Raw genomic sequence first — 20,719 nt, 5'->3', positions numbered from 1 at the left:
GTCATGTGGTGCTGAAAAAAAAGAAAATATCCCCACTGCTAAAGCCACCATATGACTGACTGGACACAACCCACCTATTGACCAACAAATCTGAACCGGTGCTTATTACTGTTGAGCTCCTCTGAAGTTATGGCTGCTGACTCATATTCTTCTACGGCTTCCAACAGGCTAAGAGAGGACACGCTCTCAACATTCACACTAACAGGGTAATTGAAACTCTGCCGGCAACTGAGGAGAAGGCTATAGCACATAGTGAGACATACCAGCCTGGCAAGTACGCCAGACCAGTTTGGCAAGTTTGCCAGACCAGAATGAGGGAGGAGTCGTCACACGAGGAGCAAAGCTGATGGTGTAGTAGAACAAGTCAGGAGAGTTTGTGACAAAGTTTTGTGTAAAAGGCTTGTGACTTCCCCCACCACCACCCCCCTAATGGATACATATTCCATGTTTCAAGATACACGACCAACTGGCCTGGGGAGCACTGACATTCCTCTGCAAAGGGCCGGTACAATGCAGTGGCAACCCCTCCCCCACGACAGCCCAGTCAACTATTAAAAGGTGGAGAACAAAGGAACTCTTATTCCTTCGAGATGTGCACTGTGATACAGAGGAGACTGTGCCTTCCCACAAACACATGACTGTTCCTAGCCCCTACCACTTGGGGTTCAGAGAAAGAGTGAATTATGGGATGGGCACAACACAAGTGTTGCTGAACCTGAACTTGCACCGACTGGCCCAGAGAAAGAGCTGTGTTGATTTCTCAACCTTTTTCGATCCTGTTTGAGTAAATCCAGTGTTGACGTGGGACCTGGGTTCACACAAACATGAATGAATGAATGAAAACTTTATTTAACAGATTGCAGAATGGGTACAATACAGTACGGCTCAATACATACAATTGTTAAGGGGATGCAGACCTGAGAAAGACGTTTGTCTTGTTTCCATCAGGGTCCCCCATTTTCAATTCATATAGACATTTATGACATACATAACATACATGACATTTATGGCATAGGGACATATAGGTATTTAGTACTGATACATTTGTGACATAGGCGGTATTCAAATATACAGTACTGTTACCCCTAGATCCTGACAGAGTATATACATATGATGGGGAGGGGACTGTACATTAGGAGGGGGTGGGTGGGTGGGAGGGGAATATACATACGGCGGGGAGGGAATATATACATGCGGTGGGGAGGAGACTGTCTATTAGGAGGTGGTGGGGGTTTTGGGCATTTACGGTGGCCAGTTTCGAATTGCAGCCTCCCGTAGGTGCTCTTTAAGGGCGGTTTTGAATGTGGGCAGGGATTCACATTCCTTTACAGCTTTGGGTAGGGCGTTCCACATTGTTGTGGCATAATTGCGAAACGTGTTTAGTCCCTTGTTTGAGCCGAATCTGGGTTTAACATGATTTGTTGAGCTTCCTCTGGTGTAGTGGTTGTGGTACTACATGTGGTACTACATACTTCTCTTATCATCTTGGGACTCAAAAGGCCTGTGCTGTGTGAGCCATGCATTTTGGATTTCTGACCCAGAATTTCTGAGTCCCAACCCATAGTTCAAAAAACACTGGCCTACAGCGATGTCAGATGCCATTACGTACACTGCCCGTGTGAATAGGATCAGATTACTCTAATAGATGGCATTATGGGAGTCATGGGGTGAACACTGTGAACGCTACACTTGCTTTGGGTGAACAAGGCCAATTTTATTTTATGCTCACTCAGTGAGGAAATGGCGACCTCTTGTGTCAATTAACTGAACTGAAGTCCTAGAGCAGATGTGTTCCAATTATAACCATAGGTTGCCAGCAGTTTATAGGCCTCTTATCTCACAGTTCAGTGATTCAGTGATCATCCATGTTCATCTCTTGATATGACTGAATACAATACACAGGCTGGCTCATGAGGACATGTTGGTGGTGATAATGGTATAGCTGTCAGGATATGATGATAGGCATAATTTCCATGGCTTGTGCGAATACCCCAGGTTTAATTCACAGCACAACAAGGGGAAATGTGAGATAGGCATATCACTGTAAAACTGGAATTGGGGTTAATTAATATTGATTAAATAATTATTAGTAACCTATACATAATAAAAAATACTATGTGCTGTTTGAAATTGAATTGAGCTGAATTTGAACCATTTATGAATTGCATTTTACACAGTTTTGGCTGAATAAAATTAGCTGATAGTTTAAAAATAACCAGATGACGCTCAGTTGTTACAGTGAATATGCAAGTGATTGTGGGGCAAATTCATAAAAATGCAGACCTGATAGTTAGCTGCAGGGGTGAATATAGAATTGGCATAACTAGTGCAGCCACAGCTGTTGAACGTTTATAGGGCCCGGGAACTGGCCAAGTGTAAATAATTGCACCCCCCCTCCATGAAATGACAACAGAATATACATAAATCCGTTTGATTGATTGATTGATTGATTGAACACTTTATTAACAGATTGCAGAATGGGTACAATACAGTACAGCTCAATACACACAATTGTTAAGGGGATGCAGACCAGAGAAAGACTTTCGTCTTGTTTACATCAGGGTCCCCCATTTTCAATTAATCAGGATTGATGAATGAATGTGATTAGGGTGGGGCACCATTGGCATTGTGAGTGTGTGACTCATATAGCTACTGTAGTGCACACATGCGAACATAATCCCATCCTTACGTGGTCACATACTGTGTGAATGTAGAGTACAATTTATAAACATTTGATTAGACTGGTAAATGTATGCTGACCAAACGTATTTTTGCAGCCACTTTCACTAACTTGCACATGTCTACCTCCGCCCGTCACTTTAAGAGTGTCAGCGGTCACGTGAACGCTACTACGAAACCCTAACGCTGAAGTTGGAAAAAAGTTTGACAAGACCACCTAGCTTCCCCCCTAAAGAACCGCAAAAGAAAAAATACATTTCCGACACCAACAAGAGATCTTTCTGGATTAACGATGGAAGGAGTCGCCCAGGTAACACTTTTACAGAAAGAGCGATACGTTTAGTGGAGAGAAAAAATTACGCTCCTATAAATATATTCGCCCATGACTTGACAAGTACTAAGGCTATGTTGCAACATTTGTATCTGTTTATCATTAGAAAATTCTGATGTCGGGATTCAGTCTAGACCTGGGACCCATGAAAGAACCACTGGCATTTATTAGGTTGCTCGAATGGGTAAGTATTCTCTTAACATACTATACGAAGGCTGTGTTGAATGTATGATGTGTCCATCCCACACAGCTCCGTGTTCCAAATTGATTAGCAAATTGGTCTTGTGACGTACAGCACGCCCAAGGCTATGCGATTTTAATATTTCTGCGTTGTACGATTGTTTTAAAGGTTTGATACAGCCCATCAAATTGGCACACAACGTCCAAATGCTTTAGCTCAGTCTTGTAAACGATCTAGATTGGAATGATGTAGCCTATTGTAAAATGTGACGGATTAGCCCCCCCCCAAGTGAATTAGGAACTATATTTCATCTGGCTAATAGAATTTAGATTCAAGTCCTCAAAACACTATCTATTATAGATAATATTGGTTACCATTATCCCTCAACACTTATCTATTATAGATAATATTGGTTACCATTCTCCCTCAAAACCCTTATCTATTATAGATAATATTGGTTACCATTCTCCCTCAAAACACTTATCTATTATAGATAATATTAGTTACCATTCTCCCTCAAAACACGTATCTATCTATTAGATAATATTGGTGACAGTCTGTCTGTCAGATTGTCATTATTGTTTGACACTTTGCACTCCCCTTGCACAACAATCTAATAATAATATAATCAATAATCAAATCTGGCAAGAATCGAATTCATATGAGAGAGATACATTTTTTTGTGTGTCAACATGTCCTCCCTTTGCTTGTGTATTTGGGATGTGGCTGCAGATATTCTCCATCTTTGCCTTTGCTACTACTGGGGGTTACGTCGGCTCCACGAGCATCAACGTTCAGTGTAAAGGGGGCAGCAGTGAAGAGATAACTGCCGCTTTTAACTACCCGTTCAGGTGTGTAAAATCACTAACATGCATGTGAACATTGCATTCAAACAACTGCCCCGTGATTATTATCGTGCCATCTGGATTAAGATCATGTGGCACGTTGACCTATCTCAAACCCTGCTCCTTGTGTCCTGAGTCCTGACCCTCCAAACTGTTGCTCAATTATATTCTCCGTCTCCCCTGCACAGGCTGATGGATCATCCATACAGAGTCCCCAACTGTATAGCCAATCAGACCGGCACCACTGACCTCTACCTGACTGGAGACCACTCCTCTTCGGCACAGTTCTTCGTCTGTATCGGAGTGTTCGCCTTCCTCTACAGCACCGCCTCTCTGGTCCTCTACCTTGGCTACCAACACTTGTACAGACAGACTAGCCGTGGCCCCATTGTGGTTAGTTTTGTGTGCGTGTGCGTGTAATGCTTGTGCTTGTATATGCCACCTGCAACAAACGCAAATAAGATAAACACTTGGAACAGTTATGACTATTCACGGCCATTGGAATGTGGCTGGAATGTGGCTGGAACGCCAGCTTTCCATTACAAACGTTCACTGTGAATCACGTTGTTTGTAGAGCTAAATCTATATTTTATATTATAGCTATGGATACAATATCATGGTCATTTGACAGTATGAACCTTCTGTTCAAGATGCAAAAAATTAAAAAAAAAATCCATCCATACGTTCCCGTTTTAGGGCGGCTACGTGGCGTAGTGGGCAAGGCGCTCGCCACAAATGACGGAGACGCTGGGCTTGCCTGTTCGAGCCCAGCGCTCCACATTGCTTTCAGTTTAGCTGGTCGTTTAGCTGGTCGTTGGCAGTATTGAGGGTGGGAAACTGATGGGTGGGGATCGGGCGTTGTGGACAGCGACTCCTACAGGTCGGTTGGTGCGCCTGCGCAGTAGAATCAGGAAGTGTCGGGGGCAGCGTGAGCCTCCCACGCGTTACTCCTCGCCACTGAGAGATCGAGCTGCGCAGGTGAAAAGATGCGACTGCTGTTACCTCAAGTACCGGAGGGGACTTGTGCTATGTATGACTTAGTCCACATTGCAGCCGGCTTGTGGGAGGCAAGAAACAGCGTTCGTGACAGGGGAGGGTTGAATTGGATGATACGAAATTGGGATGGGAGAAAAATATATAGAAAATGGGAGAAAAAGTGGATCAAAACGTTCCCGTTTTATACCATGGTGAATATCAGTGTTATTTCGGAATGATCAGGGCTAATTCCTGTGAGGCTATTTATAAGCTGCAACGTGTATTATACCAAATTCATTGGCGTTTTGTCCCTACACACGCTACAGTTAAAAAATCAAATGGTATTATGTTTCATCATGAATGCATGAAAGGGGGGGGGGGGGTCGCTTCTGATTAATTGATTGCCAATAACGGCATTCGTTATTACCACAACATACGCTGATCAGGGGGATGGCTATGAAATCCTTGCACGATCAAGCTGAAATTGACGATAAATTGTCCTTACCTGTGGCCGGTCGGATTCCAAAAAGAATATTCCAATTATTTGATTGCCATCTGGTAGATCATATGTCCATTTGACCCACGATATAACCCACCACAGCGTGGTGAGTCGGGGGTCCCGAGGGCTATTCAATGCGATCGGGTGAAGCCATAGGTTCACGTTAGTAGAAAAGTCCGCCCGGAGTGTTTTCAGTGTGGCACCCGGTCTGGTCAGGCAAAATACAGCTCGCTGACATTGAATAGGGTATTAAAATCCAATAAAAGAAAAAACGAGTTAAAAACATAATACGTTTTTGGCCAGGAATGTGTTTTAAAGGGGAATTCCACAATGGACTCTCATACATAGAGATTGGCCCACAATAATGAATGTACAAAAACATCTCTATTGGTCTGTATTCTAGCAGGGGAGATATTCACAGAAACGGAGGGAGATGTGTGCTTTCACTTTCTCGAACAACTTGTGTGAATATGCTCAATGTCCCCTGCCTCAAGAATTTGAGTGTCAATTTGAAGCAGGCAAGCATACTGTTAACTTCCCATGAGCTCTGTGTGAAAAGTCATTAAGAGGAGTGAGTCATTAGTGAGAGAGAGTCTAGGTTTAGACTGAGATTGTTCCTCTTTCAACTTGTGGACAATGGTCCTCATTCTCGAACATGTTCGTAAGTACCTTTGTAAATATCTTGGTAAAAACTTCATACTAACAAATTTACAAAAATCCTCCTCTGGTTCCCATGAATGAAAAACGCCACTCATTAAACTGCAAAGCGCATTCTCATACACCTGAATTTGCATACAGACACGCCCCACCAGCTCCTTATAAGGCAAAGGAGTGCTGTATGCGGTGCCCGAGTGGCGCACCGCATACAGCACTACGGTCACAGTGCAACGTGGCTGACCCGGGTTTGACTTCCGGACCCGGTGATCTTTGCCGAATGTCTTCCCGGTCTATCTCCCATTCCTCCTCTCTCTACCGGACTGCCCGCCCCTGGTAGCAAAAATCTATAAAAACCTACAAAAACATAACTTGTCTGAAAGGACAAGTAACATTTAGGCTGCGGTTACACTAAGCCCGGTTTTCGTTTCAGTTTTCAGTTTCAGTTTCGCTTTTCAGAACGCTACGTAATGGCAGGCAAGTTGGACATCGTTTTTGCCTCCTGAGCACAGTGATGTATATACATGTAGTACAATGCCAAAGCAGTAGGTGGCAGTAGGTGGCGATGTAGTTCAAACATGAAGGCCATTTTCAACCAATCAGAAAAGTTGAATGTGCCAATACACTTCCTGCTAAACATCAACAATCCACCATCTTTAAATGCCTCGCGTGAGCCATTTAGCCAACGTAGCATTTATTTTTCAGCAAAGAAAGTGCAATAAACAAAACGGATACATTCACTGTGTTCTGCCTCTCATTTGTTGATGAAACAAAACCAACATCAACACAATTTACCACCAAGAGCGGATAGTTTAGTCTCACAAAAATATCGCAGATTTCGTTAGCTTACGTGCTAACGTGATTTGAATATAACAGTATAGCATTGTGGCTAGCAGCATGGTAACGTTAATGCTAGCAGAATGAATGGATGTAAATGTTATTTAACAAAAGGGAATGCAGACTGTTGTAGCTTGGACTGGGCTCCTTATAACAATAACTTGACAACACGTTGGTAGCCGCAGCTAACGGGGTCTGAAAGTAACGTTAGCTAGGTAGCTAACGTTAGCTCACAAGCGACGCTAGCCAGCCAGCACCAAACTGATGATATCAGACGTTGATATCAGGAGCTATCAGTAGCTAGATAACATTAGACAATGCCTCATGTATTAAACAAAAGTGAATAGATGACTGGGTCATTTTGTTTAATGCTTGTTATGTTGACTGCTTATGCAGTTGACTCTTGCGTGGTAACAATAACTTGACAACGCGTTGGTAGCCGCAGCTACTTGGTACAGCTCTGCTGTAAACACTGGAAATAACCGTGCAGGTCTCTACTGCACATGGGCATTGGGCAGAACGGCTCCGTATTCGGCTCACGCAGATTACATGGCACCATTGTCGGCGAGTTTTGGCGAGTATCCAAAACGAAAACACCTTTTCAGTTTTCCTGCCAAAACGGCGTTTCTTTTTAACTTGGACAGCAAAAGTAATCATTCAGCAACAAAAACTTTGCTGTATTCCCCAGTGTAACCATGGCCTTAGAATAATAGAAGCCTACTTTGCTGGAACGATTCATTTAGCACGTACAGTAGACCTGTGTGCTTGTGCGCTGAGGCTGCCTCACTAAGCCATTTCTTCACGCATTTATTTAGTTCTAGCAATAGGAATCAAACCAACAATAAATAATATCATACAGAAGAAGACAGTATATGGCATATTAATACAGTATATTCCACTATACAGTAGCTATATCCGCGGCGATCAGTTTAGTTCTTATTTATTTAGTTTGCAGTGTGTGTGTGTATAATGCTCACAATGCCTCATTGAGTCAGGACTATAAATGCAAAACGTAATTGTTAATGATACAAATATTGTCGTATTTATTATCAGTATAATTATTTAATTCCACAGATGTCTGTAGTATCGGCAATCCCCAATGACTTGTCCCAGAGAAAGCTGCCCTTTATTATGGCACTCAGCAGGTCAGAGAAAGGGCACTTAACAGCACTGTGTAAATTAACACTGGGGGGGGGGGGGGGGGGGGGCGTTTCTATTGAAATGAGAAAAACTCTCAGCCACCGTGTCCAATATGTTGCTTCATGCAAAGCGGTTTGGGTTTTTGGCGGTTTTATTTAATTGCCATTACTGCTGTACTGATTTTCCCATGCTACCAATAGGACCTGCTGGCAACTGCAGCCCTGGCGTTTCTGTGGTTGGCGTCGGCATCGGCCTGGGGCAAAGGCTTGACTGATGTGAAATGGGCTACCAGTCCTTCAACCATTGTCACCCTCATTGATGTCTGCAAGGCAGATACCGGCAACACATGCATCCCGGGTGGGGTTCCTCACATGGGCCGGCTTAACGCATCTGTGGTAGGCTACTTGCGACTACCGTCCATTCCTGCATATTTATGTATTGACACTGCGACACACATGTGACGGACGGTCTTTCTATTTTTTTATCCTCCTTTGGCAGACCTTTGGCTTTCTCAACCTCATCCTGTGGGGTGGCAACTGCTGGTTCATTTTCAAGGAAACACCCTTCCACAAATCAGCCGACCAGCCTGAGAATGTGGAGGGAGGAGGAGTCGGGCCATCCTAACTGCACAGTTTCCTCATTGCAAAAGTGTATCTTTGGTATTGGCTCTTCTTAGCAACATTCTCTAGATCACTGGTTCTCAACCAAGGACCCCTGAATTGTTACACATTAGGCCCACGGACCACCTTTGTCTCAGGGAGCCCCATCTGAGAAGATATTTGTTGTTCGATATGATTATGTCCAGAATTATATAGATGTGACACCAGTAAAAGAAAGTTAAATCTATAATTAGAATAGTCACTCTTATATATTTTCTCATTGGCCTCACTTAAATTAAACTATTCCCAATTATTCTGGGGATGCCCTGGAACCTCCTCAAGGCCTCAAACCCCATGTTGAGTACCACTGGTCTAGTCCAGCATTGACTGGTCTGTGATACGTGGTGCAGTTTTATGTTTTAGGTCAAATTCATGTAGGAAATAAGTTCCTGAAGGTACTGAAAGTTGGGAATTAAATCAAAGCAGGAACAATGTTGTCAAGTTTTTACATCCAATTGATCAAATTGGAGCACCCAAGTCCCCACATGTCTGAAATGGTAATGCAGGTGTAGAACATCATGAGGTCAATGATTTAACAGTGTTTTTAAGTGTGGGGTGGGACCCACCTGTGGGTCTTGGGAAGATTGAAATGGGTCCCCAAAGTATTCTCTGGAAGGATCAAAGCCCTCTTATGTCCATTGAAAATAAATTTGAATAATCTTTGTCCTATTAGCCTGAACAATAACCTGCCAACTCAATTTGTGTCAAAATACTTGTTCTGGAAAAAGTTTGAAAGCCACTTATTTAACATAATACTGTATTGAATTTATCTACTTAGCGGCCTACTGTAAAATTGTGTAGCAAGACACAGCACTTTTATGATTGATGACACATGAATATTTGTGTAAATGCTCCAGGTCAAGCTAAGAGGCAAATGCAAAAATGTTTTAAGAATTGCTGCTATGAACTCAAATACTGTTCATATTAATATTCTTCACACAATGTGTTGGTAATAACACATGTCAATGTTCTGGACGAGAAGAGACAATTAAGAATAGGTAGTCAGAAACTCATTTCAGTTGACTCAACAAATATCACATCTGGGTGTGTATTTAAAGGCATGGATTGAACACTGTTTTTCAAATGCTCATTTTGAGATATGTCAAAATGAAGGGTGGGGTTCTATTCTCTTTCTTCCCCACTTGTTTTTTAATCTCATTTCATGTTAGGCTACCTAATACATAATGTGTTTTGTTGTATTAAAAGTGCATGATGATGCTTGTATCAGTTTAGAGCATGTAACTGTTATGTCAATAATCTTGCATTGTATAACCTACATTATACTTAAGGGGAAGAATTTGATATTTTTCTGAAAGAAGACATTTCATTTTAGCATCAGTGGTGCCATATTGAATTTAAACTGCATTGATAAAATATTTGTTTTTCCCCCTCTGTCCTGCATGGGTTGTGATGTTTAAATATATATTTTTTCTTTTTTAGAAAAGAAACCAGCAACCTCCTACAGTAGACTATTTACAGTATATCTTAAGTTTTCTAACAATTAAGGACTAGTCCTAATATTTTTAACTCCTTGTTCCTCCATTAACTCTCAACTGACGGATAACGAGCTTTAGCTTCCTTGTGCCTCTCCTCTACCTCGAGTTAGTGATAAGGGAAGGCAATATTGTTTTTCATGATTGTTATCAATCATTTTGTTTTAGAATAGACTGTGCTGTAGGACTAGTGCATTGCCCCCTGCCCTCTGGTACTTGATTTTTGATCTGTAACTATCTGTGTATCCGTGAGCGTTATTGTAGCATGAGTGAAAGATAGGTAAATGTTTTCAAGTTCCATTACAATAGTAGGCATAATAACATGTTGTAAATTATTAAATGGAAGAGCTGGATTTGTCCTTTCTATGTGTGCTTTTCTGTCAAACTGAATATAATATAATGTATATATATAATAATATAAGGGTCATCTGATAGTTACTGCTCATTTGCTCAAGGACATGCAGAATTACTGAGGAACAGCTGGACATATTCTTTGTGTTTATATGAAAGATTATGTGCCCTCCAAAATAACTTCATTGTAAACGTGTTTATGGTATGAGACACACACATTCCTCTTCTGTTATAGATTAGTCATAATTTGCAAGATTACTGGTAACATACAAAAACAAGTCATTATTTGCATTCGCTCTTTATGGTGCCGTTTCTGAGCACGAGCACGCAGTTTATAATCCGACACGGGCACGAAAATAATGACGCGGATAGAATGCGCGTGAACTGATGGTGTCAATTCGTGAACGCGCAAAAGGAGCAATGGCCGCTTTGGATCGGCGAAATCCTAATCTCGACGATTTTGTTGGATTAAATTGGAGTTCTTGGATAGATAGGGCAAATATTTTAGCACCTGAAGGTGAGTCACACCCCTAGACCCAAAACTCCCTTTTGTCACATTATACTGTGATTTATTTCTGCAATAAAGCACCGTCCCCGACATAAAGCGCAACCCAAACAAAAGACCCACTGGGTCCTAGTGCAGGATGTGTTTACTAGAAACATTGGCTAGCAAACGTTAGCTAGCCAGTTAGTGCGTCAGTCAACAATCCAGAAACCCTACTTTATTTAGTTTTCTTACGTGCCCCATTGATGTAACATATTGCCAAGACAACCCAGACTCGTATCAGTTAGCTATGGGCCAATAAAAGAGGCGCAACCTTGGGCAGGTGTAACAACAACGTAGCCAACTCCACACAGCACGGCAGCGTTGCTTAAGGGATTTGACAAGACAACAGCGAAACAAGCCAGCTAGTTAGCAAGGGCTTGGCTGATAACAAGGAAACTGTTGACAGCGGGTGTATGTTAGGCACAGAGAGTGTGTCCTGTTCAATCTGGACTCACTTCTTGGACACCTGACGACATGGCACATTATGGACGTTCTACAACTGCAACCACCGCTTAGTCTAGCGGTAGCATCTGTTTGTGTGTCTTTCTCTATGTTGTCATTTACATGTATCATGTTGAATGTCTTTGCTTTACATTCAGCAGGGTCGAACGTGGAAGAATGCAGCAAGTATGGGAAGAAACTCACAGAGACCATGACCCTCAGCAAAGAGGGTGAGATTTCCATGAAACTCCGTCAACAATCTCTGTGGCTAGAACATTACTTGAATGGCTTGCACAATGTACAATACCCCACACACACCCTTTAAATGTATAGCCTCTAAACGTTGCATTTCCCTCTACAGATATGCACATATATGGCCATTGCCCAGCACATGATGACTTCTACCTGGTGGTGTGCAGCCACTGTGGCCAAGTGGTCAAGCCCCAGGCCTTTGAAAAGCATTGCGAGAGGCGCCATGGCCCCCTCACTAAGCTGTGCAGCCAGTCTTCACCCTCTGCCCCCCAGCAGCGGCCTCGTCCTGACCGGCCCCCCTTAGTCCTCTCTTCCTCCAGTGAAAGACAGAAGGGCAGCAGACCCCCCTCCACACCACTTGCTCTTCCACAGCACCGACCAGCCAAGGCCCAGAAAGAGTAAGTCAGGCTGGAACAAGCTGTTATACTTCACAACGGCTCGGAGACCTTGATGATCATAAAGAAAATAAGTCTTATTCTGTCTTTTTTAATGGTATGAAAAAACACATCTCACCACGGTTTCTCGTCTTTTAAGTCTGCATTTTATTTCTCTACCTATATCTCCACAGTTTACCTACGGTGGAAAAGTTCCCTCAGGAGACCCCCCCCTCGCCTCCCTATTCCTCTACACCTCGCCCCAGGGTTCCTCCCTGGCAGCCGGGACCCCAGCCCCCTGGTGGGCCTCTCTCCTCTTCACCAGAGAAAGCCCCGCTGCAGAAGCCTGTCGCTGGGCAGACGGATGACCCGCACAGTCCTCTCCGGGGCCCAAGGACCTATAGTCGAACATACAAGAAAGTCTACAGTAAGTCTATTGCACTACAGCAACCCAACTGCTTCTTAAACTGGCCTGAATCCGTATTCTTCTTTGGAATCAGAAAAAGTCTTTATTGCCAAGTAACCATGCAAGGAAATTGTCTTGGTCATTTGGTGCATCAACATTAACAGACAATTAAGTAGAATACAATAAAATGGAATATATAAACTAAATTAGAATATAAATAGAATAGAATATAGGACAGGGATGTGCAGGATTGTAGTAGAATATAACTTAAAAAGATATACCCACTGGGGCTATCCCCTCGGTTAATTTGTCAATTAATGGGTCCTCAGGGTCTTGGCCAACTAAGATTTCTGGTGATAAAATGTTAGGTTAGGTGATAAAAGTATTTTTTATTTTATGTTAAATTAATTTGTTTTCATGTTGATGAGCACTTGTCTGGCATGTATTTACAAACGTGCTTTGGGATTTTATGAGCACTAGATGTAAAGAAGACCTTCTGCATGATTGCATTGGTGTGTAGAAGGACAATCGTGTTGGGGAAACACAATTTTAGATAAATTAAATGTGTCAACAAAATCCTATGACTATTAAGTGACTTAAGAACTTTAGTTTAGTGGAGGACAGCCCTAATAATTACATATACTCTAAACTATTGTGTGAGGCTGGACATGGGTTTAACAGACCAGTAATTACATACCCCCCGTATTTCACTGTATACCCGTATGCCGTGACAAATAAAACTCTTGTATCTTTTTTCCCCCTCCTTTTTTCTCCGATTTTCTCCCATCCCAATGTTAGTCGTTATGCCAATTCCCAATCCCCTTCCTGGTCGCTGCGCACTTACCCCCCACAGTCGGTCTGGGAGAGTGGAGGCTATCACGTGCTTCCTCCAACACACGTCTAGCCAATCAACCGCTTCTTTTCACCTGGCAGCGCGGACTCTCACTGAGAGGGTGTAACGTGTGGAAGGATCACACTACCCCCCTTAGATCCTATCCGCACTGAGCAGGCGCCCCGACCGAACTGTAGGAGTCGCTGTTTACAACGACCCGGACCCACCCCGCCAGCTTTCCCACTCTCTAATACTGCCAATTGTATTAGTGTGAACGGCCAGCCAAGCTGAGACAACGGCGGGAGCTGGATTCGAACAGACGAATCCAGCGTCTCCGGCGTTGGTGACGAACGCAATCTCCGCTACGCCACCTGACCGCCTATCTTGTATCATTAGTTATACACACACATAGGCCCAAAATAACAAGGCTGTCAATGAATGCCATCTTTTTCAAGTACGTGGCGGACAGTCTGAAAACCCAGTGACTGTAGATCCCTGACTGTCTGTGTCACACTGCTGCTGCTGACTGGCTACTGTGTTTGTTTTCTTTTGCCAGAGAAAGAATGTGACCTGGACAAACACTGTGGCGTTCTGGATCCAGGCAGGAAGAAGCTGTGCACGCGGCAGCTCATGTGCAATGTAAACGCCCTCAGGATCTCCTCACTGTCCCTCTTGGCAAATAAACCCAAATATTACTGTTATCTCAGCTATGGTATATATGTCATTCTTCCATCTTAAATGGATGGTCCACATTTGTTGGTTTGCTAACTGGGAGTGCTTTCGATACATCCAAAGAAAAAGCACGTCCACCAGGGTTTTTCAGGTATAGGAAGCAGCCCAACATTTTCCGTTTCATTTATATAACTCGAAAACCTACATCTTGGTGCAAGTGTTTTTTTAGTTTTTTTTATAAACTGAAATCACTGCCATTTTGTGACAAATACGAATTAAATTGTGGATTTTTTTCCTTTTTAAAGTGACTTGTGTTTAAAAAAAAAAATATTATCTGGTTCATTACAAAGACATTTAAGTGGAAATAGTGTCCAATTTGAGAAGTAAAAGCCATTCCTCCCTTCGTAGATTCATTCCATCCACCAACGGCGGAAAGTCCTGGGAAGGAGTAAGACCTTCGATCAGCTGGTTGTGGAGCAGAGAACGGGCTGTAAAGGCCGGGATCTGGAGCGACCCCCGGCCTGCAGGGAGGCCCACACTGCTCCAGCAACTCCACCACACACAGAGGCCCCAGAGGAGCCAGTGGCACCCCAGCACAGCAAATGTGGCCTCGGCAGAAACTTTGCAATTCTCAGGTACGGAATGCTTCGTTTCTATTTAGGAGGCACGTCGACTTCCAAACCACACAGGCTCCATCGCGGAAGCCGCTGTCCGCTGCCGAGCTGCTCACACGCTAATAATATTTTTCCTTTGTCACGGCGCGTGCATCGCCTTGCAGACTAGAGGTTATAGATGAGCACGGGGAGCGGCACAACCACTGCCTCTATTCAAAACACAGCACCCGATGGAACCAGTGCAGCATCCACACGCGAATCTCTTGACGGAACTAAAACGTGACATTCCATTTCAGGAGTCAGGAGTGTACATATTGTAGTTGCCGATGCCTATTGTACATTTCAGAATCACTTTATTCACCAAGTACAACAAATATACAGGAATCTGTCTGGTCTTTGTGATATTGGCGTTGAGATGCAACTTAAAAAGAGTTTCATAGTAACATACTGACACAAGGACAGTAGGACCTCACAGGACCGTGCAATAGATCGTAAACTATACAACTCAGTCCAACATTGAAACATTCAATACATTAATGTTGTTGGGACACTGTGCATGTGGGCCCGGAGTGGACAAGAGCTCATTGTATCAATGCTCTGTCGTTATCGCATCTTTGTTTTTACGGTCTATTGTCCTCTGTCTCCCCTCCACAGGTCCAGGCAGTCGTCATCGTCGTCGTCGTCGGAGAGCTGTCCAGAGGAGGACGGGGACAGCGCTGTGGAGCTGGAGGTCCAGCCTCCCTACCCCTTCAACCAGAGTCTGCTGTCCAGCGAGGAAAGCGAGGGAGAGGGGCAGGAGGAGGTCAGAGACCTCCCCGCCACTCCCTGGCACCCAAAGCCTCTTGGGGTGAGTGCTAAAACATACAGCTGTCCCATTAGCAGCCACTAGAATACGAATACTTCCTTTCATATTACACACTGTAATGTACACGGATACTGACTATCACAACTAATAACTAATAAGATGAGGTTTATTGCTCAAAAGACGTCTTATCTTAGTTGCACAGTGGCTTTAATCACTCTTAGATAAGACACTGCTGTTAAAGAGTCTGGTTTTATGTCCTTGGATGAATGAAGATGACTAAAGAAAACTGTACTTGTTCTCTTTATTTTCTTAATTATTATTTCTTTTTTTAGCAATGCACTTTTGGAAGCCGCACTTTAGGTTGTAGCATCTTCACTTTTGACCGGCGATTGCACCACCTGCGGTTTGCCTTCAGTGCCATGGTGGAGCACCACATCAGCGCTCACTTGTGGAAGTGAGTGTCACCTCAGCCATCTACATTAGAGACAGACAAACAAACAAAAAGGGTTTTGTAAATGAAGACAATCTTAACAATTAAGTGCGGTCAAAAACTGTATGGTACCACTCTCTCTCTCTAAGGGGAAACATGGGAAAAAAGGGAGTAGACCAGGTAAGACTCCATATTGGATTTCCATAATTATATATGATAATAAACTCATTTAATGGGGCAATAAAAAAAAAATTCACCATACTCTGGTATGAAGAATTTGGCTCCTACACCACCTAATGTTGAGATATTACCCTGATATCACTTACTCTGAGGCATTTGTTGGACAGTAGCAACCTCAGCCCCCTTTCATGCTTAGCCAGCTTTACTCAGTGGTTCGACTTAGTGGCAGCACTCACTAAATACATTTGAATAACCTGAAGTGTTCTTGACCTTGTGTATTGAAACGTTCCAGAGATGGAACTGAGCAAAACAATTAGGTTGCCTAAAAAATTATTTTTTAAATATTTTTTTATTTAATTTTTTGATCTACTTTTTCTCCCCATTTTCTATTTGTCTCCCATCCCAATTTTCGTGTTATCCAATTCTACCCTCCCCTGTCTCGAACGTTGTTAGACCATGCCTCCCACTGGTCGGCTGCAATGTGGACGAAGCCTTGCATCACGTGTCCCCTCCGGTACACGAGGAGGCAGCCGTCGCATCTTTTCACCTGCTAACTTGTGTTAGTATGAACAACCAGCCAAGCTGGTAGCAATGCCGAGAGCTGGGCTCGAACCCAGCATCTCCTGCATTAGTGGCGAGCGCCTTGCCCACTGCGCCACTTAGCCGCCCTTTAAAAAAAATTAAGATTTTATTTATAGCATTTTCAGCTTTTTTTGGCCACGCAGGACCGGCAGCGGCCACGCAGGACTGATAGAGGAGATAGGGTGAAACGGGAGGAGAAGAGGGGAAGACATGCGGCATATGGCCACCGGGTCGGGGAATCGAACCCGGTGCGACCGCTTCGCGACTCAGCGCGCTATGTGGTGTGCTCCTAAAAAAACGTTTTAGTCTGTGATGGAACTACATGTGTCTCAAGGTTTGCTAGCTTCACAAGAAGGAGGGGCAGGCATTCCGTCTAAAAGTACATCTACTCTTTGTATTTATTGTACTATAGAGATATACCGTATGTCCTTTGCAACCTTCACATGACTACTATACAGAAATGTAGCAGAACTATACAGAAATGTAGCCCTGAGGGTGCAGCCACTGTGCAAAGCTACTGAGAAAGGAGGCTGATGTTGATGCAATCCAACAGAACCAGTTGAAGATAAGTAAAACCATATCTGAAATGTTTTCCATTGGGTAATCTTTCTCTTTAATTTTATATTCACATAATGTGTACTATGCCTAAGGTTAGAGAAGCAAACTTTACTGGAATTTAGCTGGTTCGATCCTCAAAATGGGGAAGGTGAATGCATTACGCATTCTTCTCCCTCAACAATTACCCTGAGGTGCCCTTGAGCAAGGCACCTCACCTCCAACTGCTCCAGTGGAGCTGCTTAGTGACCTGGGCAGCAGTGTGAATGTGTGGGACTGTATCAGATTGTTACTATAAAAAAAAAAACAGAAAATTTATTTTACCCTGGGTAAATAAAGTTAAAAAAAATATATATAATAATAATCCACATGTTTTTGTTTCCACTTGCAGAAAAATACCTCGGGTGTCAACAGGTCTCAGGTCACATCTTGCCACAACCAGTGCCACAGGGTCATCTGTCAGGAAAGGGGGCAGAGCCTCCGCACCCAGTGGCTCCTCCCTCAGGTCTCCTCCCCCCACATCCTTTCCCCACAGAGCCACAGGCAGAGAGAGCTGCTTCTCCGGCCCTGGCTCCGCCTCCTCAGGACAATCGGACACCAAGAGCAGTAAGCACAACCCCCTCAGCACCAAACCGCCTTCCTCCACCCTCCGCTCTGCTGTCCTGGGGCCGGGCCGACCGCGGAACCCCGTGGGCCGACCCAGCAAGGCCTGGCTGAGGGAGCGGGAGCTTGTGCATGCCGCTAGCGCCTCAGACAAAGCCGGCAGGCCCCCACATGGCGACGAGGACCAGTCCTCTAAACGCATCAGGGACCACCCCCTCCACGAGAAGGACCAGACACACTCCTCCGCCAGGGTCTACCCCTCCCCTGCCCCCTCGCCTCAAGGACCAATCAACGGTGCCCTGTCACACGGAAAGAAGCCATGCCCTCCTCAGCTGCCACACCCCTCGGAGCGGCACTCGATGTCACTGGGTGCGGGGAAGGGTCCCCCTTTTCCTGCGCCACTCCGTCCCCCTCACTCCTCCCCCCGAGGCAGGGGGAGGCCTCCAGGGATGCATCGCAGGCTGGTGGGCTATGACCATAGATGTCTGGCTAAGAAGCGCAAGACCAGCGGTGGCTCACCGCCGCCCCTCAGCCCATCACTGTCCAGGGCCCCCAAGGCCCACTGCCTGGCCTCCACCTCCCACTCCAGTCTGCTCTGGAGGGGGCAGAACATGGGCACTCCACTGGCTCGGGGCCTGGAGAAGACGATGGATCCACAAAGAGTGAGTAGAGACATATAGGACATCCTGGTAGCTCGGTAAAGAACATTGTCATATATATTCACAACTAGGGTTGCGCGATACACGGATACTAGAAACGTATTGCGATACCCAGCCGGTAAACACGGTCCAATACTCCATTTTATTAGGCCATGTAACTCATTACAGGAAGTGAGAATGACTTGGTTTGTCTGCTTTTGAATGGTCTCTGGGATTACCCCCTCTCTCGCTTCCTCCTCTTTACTGACTACCATGTAATTAAGCAGATATGCCTCAACAAGAATCCTACAGAAACACGAATGGACTTGTATGTGGTAAACATTTCATTAAATGAGATGGACTGCACAGTGCACACCATAAAATGTATGTGTAGAAAATGAAGATGACATCGTTTTATTGATTATATGAAGATGTCATAGTTTTATTGATTATCTAGCTCTGACACAGCCTAATGAAACTATTATTGTTCTGCTGTTGTGTCCTCCTTCCCTGTTTGTATTTACAAGTAATCACTATTTTCCCTCTGTCCTGACAGCCAAAACTGCAACATTAAGGATGCCTGCCTTAAAACAGACCACTCTGAACAGAAGCCTGCTACAGCTACTGCCAGCACAAGACGTGTGTGTGTGTGTGTGTGTATGTGTGTGTATGTGTGTGTGTGTACACACATAGTCGGGTCCATAAATATTTTGACATTGACACAACTTTCAGAATGTGTTGGCTCTGTATTAAAATCACGTTTAATACTTGGTTGCAAATCAGTTGCAGTCAATGACAGCCTGAGGTCTGGAACCCATAGACATCACCAGACACTGGGTTTTGTCCCTGGTGATTCTCTGCCAGTCCTCTACCGCAACTGTCATCAGGTCCTGCTTGTTGTTGGGACATTTTCCCTTCCGTTTTGTCACTCTGGTGAAGTGTTCTCTTGATTGCTGACTGACACAGATATGCTTACCTCCTGGAGAGTGTTCTTGATCTAACCAACTGTTGTGAAGGGGTTTTTCATCACCAGGGAAAGAATTCTTATGTCATCCACCACAGTTGTTTTCCGGGGTATTCCGGGTCTTTTGGTGTTACTGAGCTCAATAGTGCGTTCTTTCTTTTTAATGTACCAAATGGTTAATTTGACCACACCTAATGTTTTTGCTATATCTCTGATGTGTTTGTTTTGATTTTCAGCCTAATGATGGCTTGCTTCACTGATAGTGACAGCTCTTTGGACTTCATATTGAGAGTTTACAGCAACAGATTCCAAATGCAAATACCACAATTGTTTCATTTCAAATCCATTGTAAATGGTAAATAAATGGTAAATGGTGCATTTATATAGCGCTTTTATCCAAAGCGCTTTACAATTTTGTTCCTCACATTCACCCATTCACTCACACATTCACACACCGACGGCAGAGGCAACCATGCAAGGTGCCATCCTGCTCATCGGGAGCAATTAAGGGTTAAGTGTCTTGCTCAAGGACACTTTGACACACTGAGCGGGAATTGAACTGGGAACCTCCGGATGACCAGACAACTGCTCTACCTCCCGAGCCATTGTCGCCCCATTGTGGTGGTGTACAGAGCCAAAATTATGAAGATTGTGTTGATGTCCAAATATTTATGGACCTGACTTTATGTTTGTGTGTATGTACTGTATAGTATGTGATTGGGGCGTGCGTGTGTGTGTTTTTTTCATGTCTGTAAGCACAAGTCACTAGGAATGAGTGTTGTCTACAGTATGTGTGTGTATTAATGCAATGGTTCACACTTTTCTTTTGTACATGACTGAATGGCTCAGTTGATTTCCAGTGTATAAACATAGAAATACCTCGACCAACCCATAATGCTGCTAAAATGAAATGTCAGTCTATGGAAAATGTATAAAAATCCTTGAATCTTGAATGAAGTGCGGTGTTCGTCTTGTTTTTATTTCACTATGTCTTAATTAATCCTATCGTTCTGTCGTGAAGAGGATTTTTTGTAATCCTGTGCCTCTTGAGATCTGCTGCATCGTAACTCCTCAAGAAACTCCACTGGATGACGTCACCCAGCGAAGAGCAGACTGCTAGTGCGCTGCAGAAGCCTTTCCCTCAACAATTTTCAACTTCATTAGGGCCCAATTCGAGTTG

At 44.0% G+C, this 20,719-nt stretch overlaps 2 protein-coding genes across 3 annotated transcripts; both read left to right on the top strand.

Annotated features, from left to right (window-relative positions):
* Positions 1 to 2,850: 2,850 nt before the first annotated feature.
* On the top strand, positions 2,851 to 10,639 carry sypl2b (synaptophysin-like 2b). The gene is made up of 6 exons (XM_084334213.1): positions 2,851 to 2,989; positions 3,117 to 3,194; positions 3,924 to 4,042; positions 4,225 to 4,429; positions 8,342 to 8,536; positions 8,640 to 10,639. The coding sequence occupies exons 1-6, from the start codon at positions 2,972 to 2,974 to the stop codon at positions 8,763 to 8,765; spliced, it is 741 nt and encodes a 246-aa protein (XP_084190339.1). The 5' UTR covers positions 2,851 to 2,971; the 3' UTR covers positions 8,766 to 10,639.
* A 392-nt stretch (positions 10,640 to 11,031) lies between these two features.
* On the top strand, positions 11,032 to 20,420 carry atxn7l2b (ataxin 7-like 2b; the record flags this gene model as incomplete). 2 transcript variants are annotated; one of them, XM_084333285.1, is made up of 10 exons in its annotated part: positions 11,032 to 11,161; positions 11,794 to 11,862; positions 11,994 to 12,282; positions 12,453 to 12,685; positions 14,053 to 14,135; positions 14,577 to 14,803; positions 15,437 to 15,629; positions 15,920 to 16,041; positions 17,726 to 18,599; positions 19,132 to 20,420. In XM_084333285.1, the coding sequence occupies 10 exons, from the start codon at positions 11,032 to 11,034 to the stop codon at positions 19,147 to 19,149; spliced, it is 2,238 nt and encodes a 745-aa protein (XP_084189411.1). In that variant the 3' UTR covers positions 19,150 to 20,420. The 2 variants fall into 2 exon arrangements, with proteins under 2 accessions (XP_084189411.1, XP_084189410.1); XM_084333284.1 differs by having other exon boundaries at positions 11,791 to 11,862.
* Between the last annotated feature and the right edge of the window lie 299 nt (positions 20,421 to 20,719).

Source organism: Notolepis coatsorum, assembly GCF_963971535.1.
Source record: "Notolepis coatsorum genome assembly, chromosome: 17".
NCBI lineage: Eukaryota > Metazoa > Chordata > Actinopteri > Aulopiformes > Paralepididae > Notolepis > Notolepis coatsorum.
This window is presented reverse-complemented; position numbering and strand designations above follow the sequence as displayed.

What these genes read in the sequence shown, in the direction of transcription:
- sypl2b (XM_084334213.1), top strand. An exon ending in TTATTAGGTTGCTCGAATGG is followed by an intron (nt 3,195 to 3,923) that starts GTAAGTATTCTC and finishes ATGTGGCTGCAG; the next exon opens with ATATTCTCCATCTTTGCCTT. An exon ending in GCCGGCTTAACGCATCTGTG is followed by an intron (nt 8,537 to 8,639) that starts GTAGGCTACTTG and finishes CTCCTTTGGCAG; the next exon opens with ACCTTTGGCTTTCTCAACCT.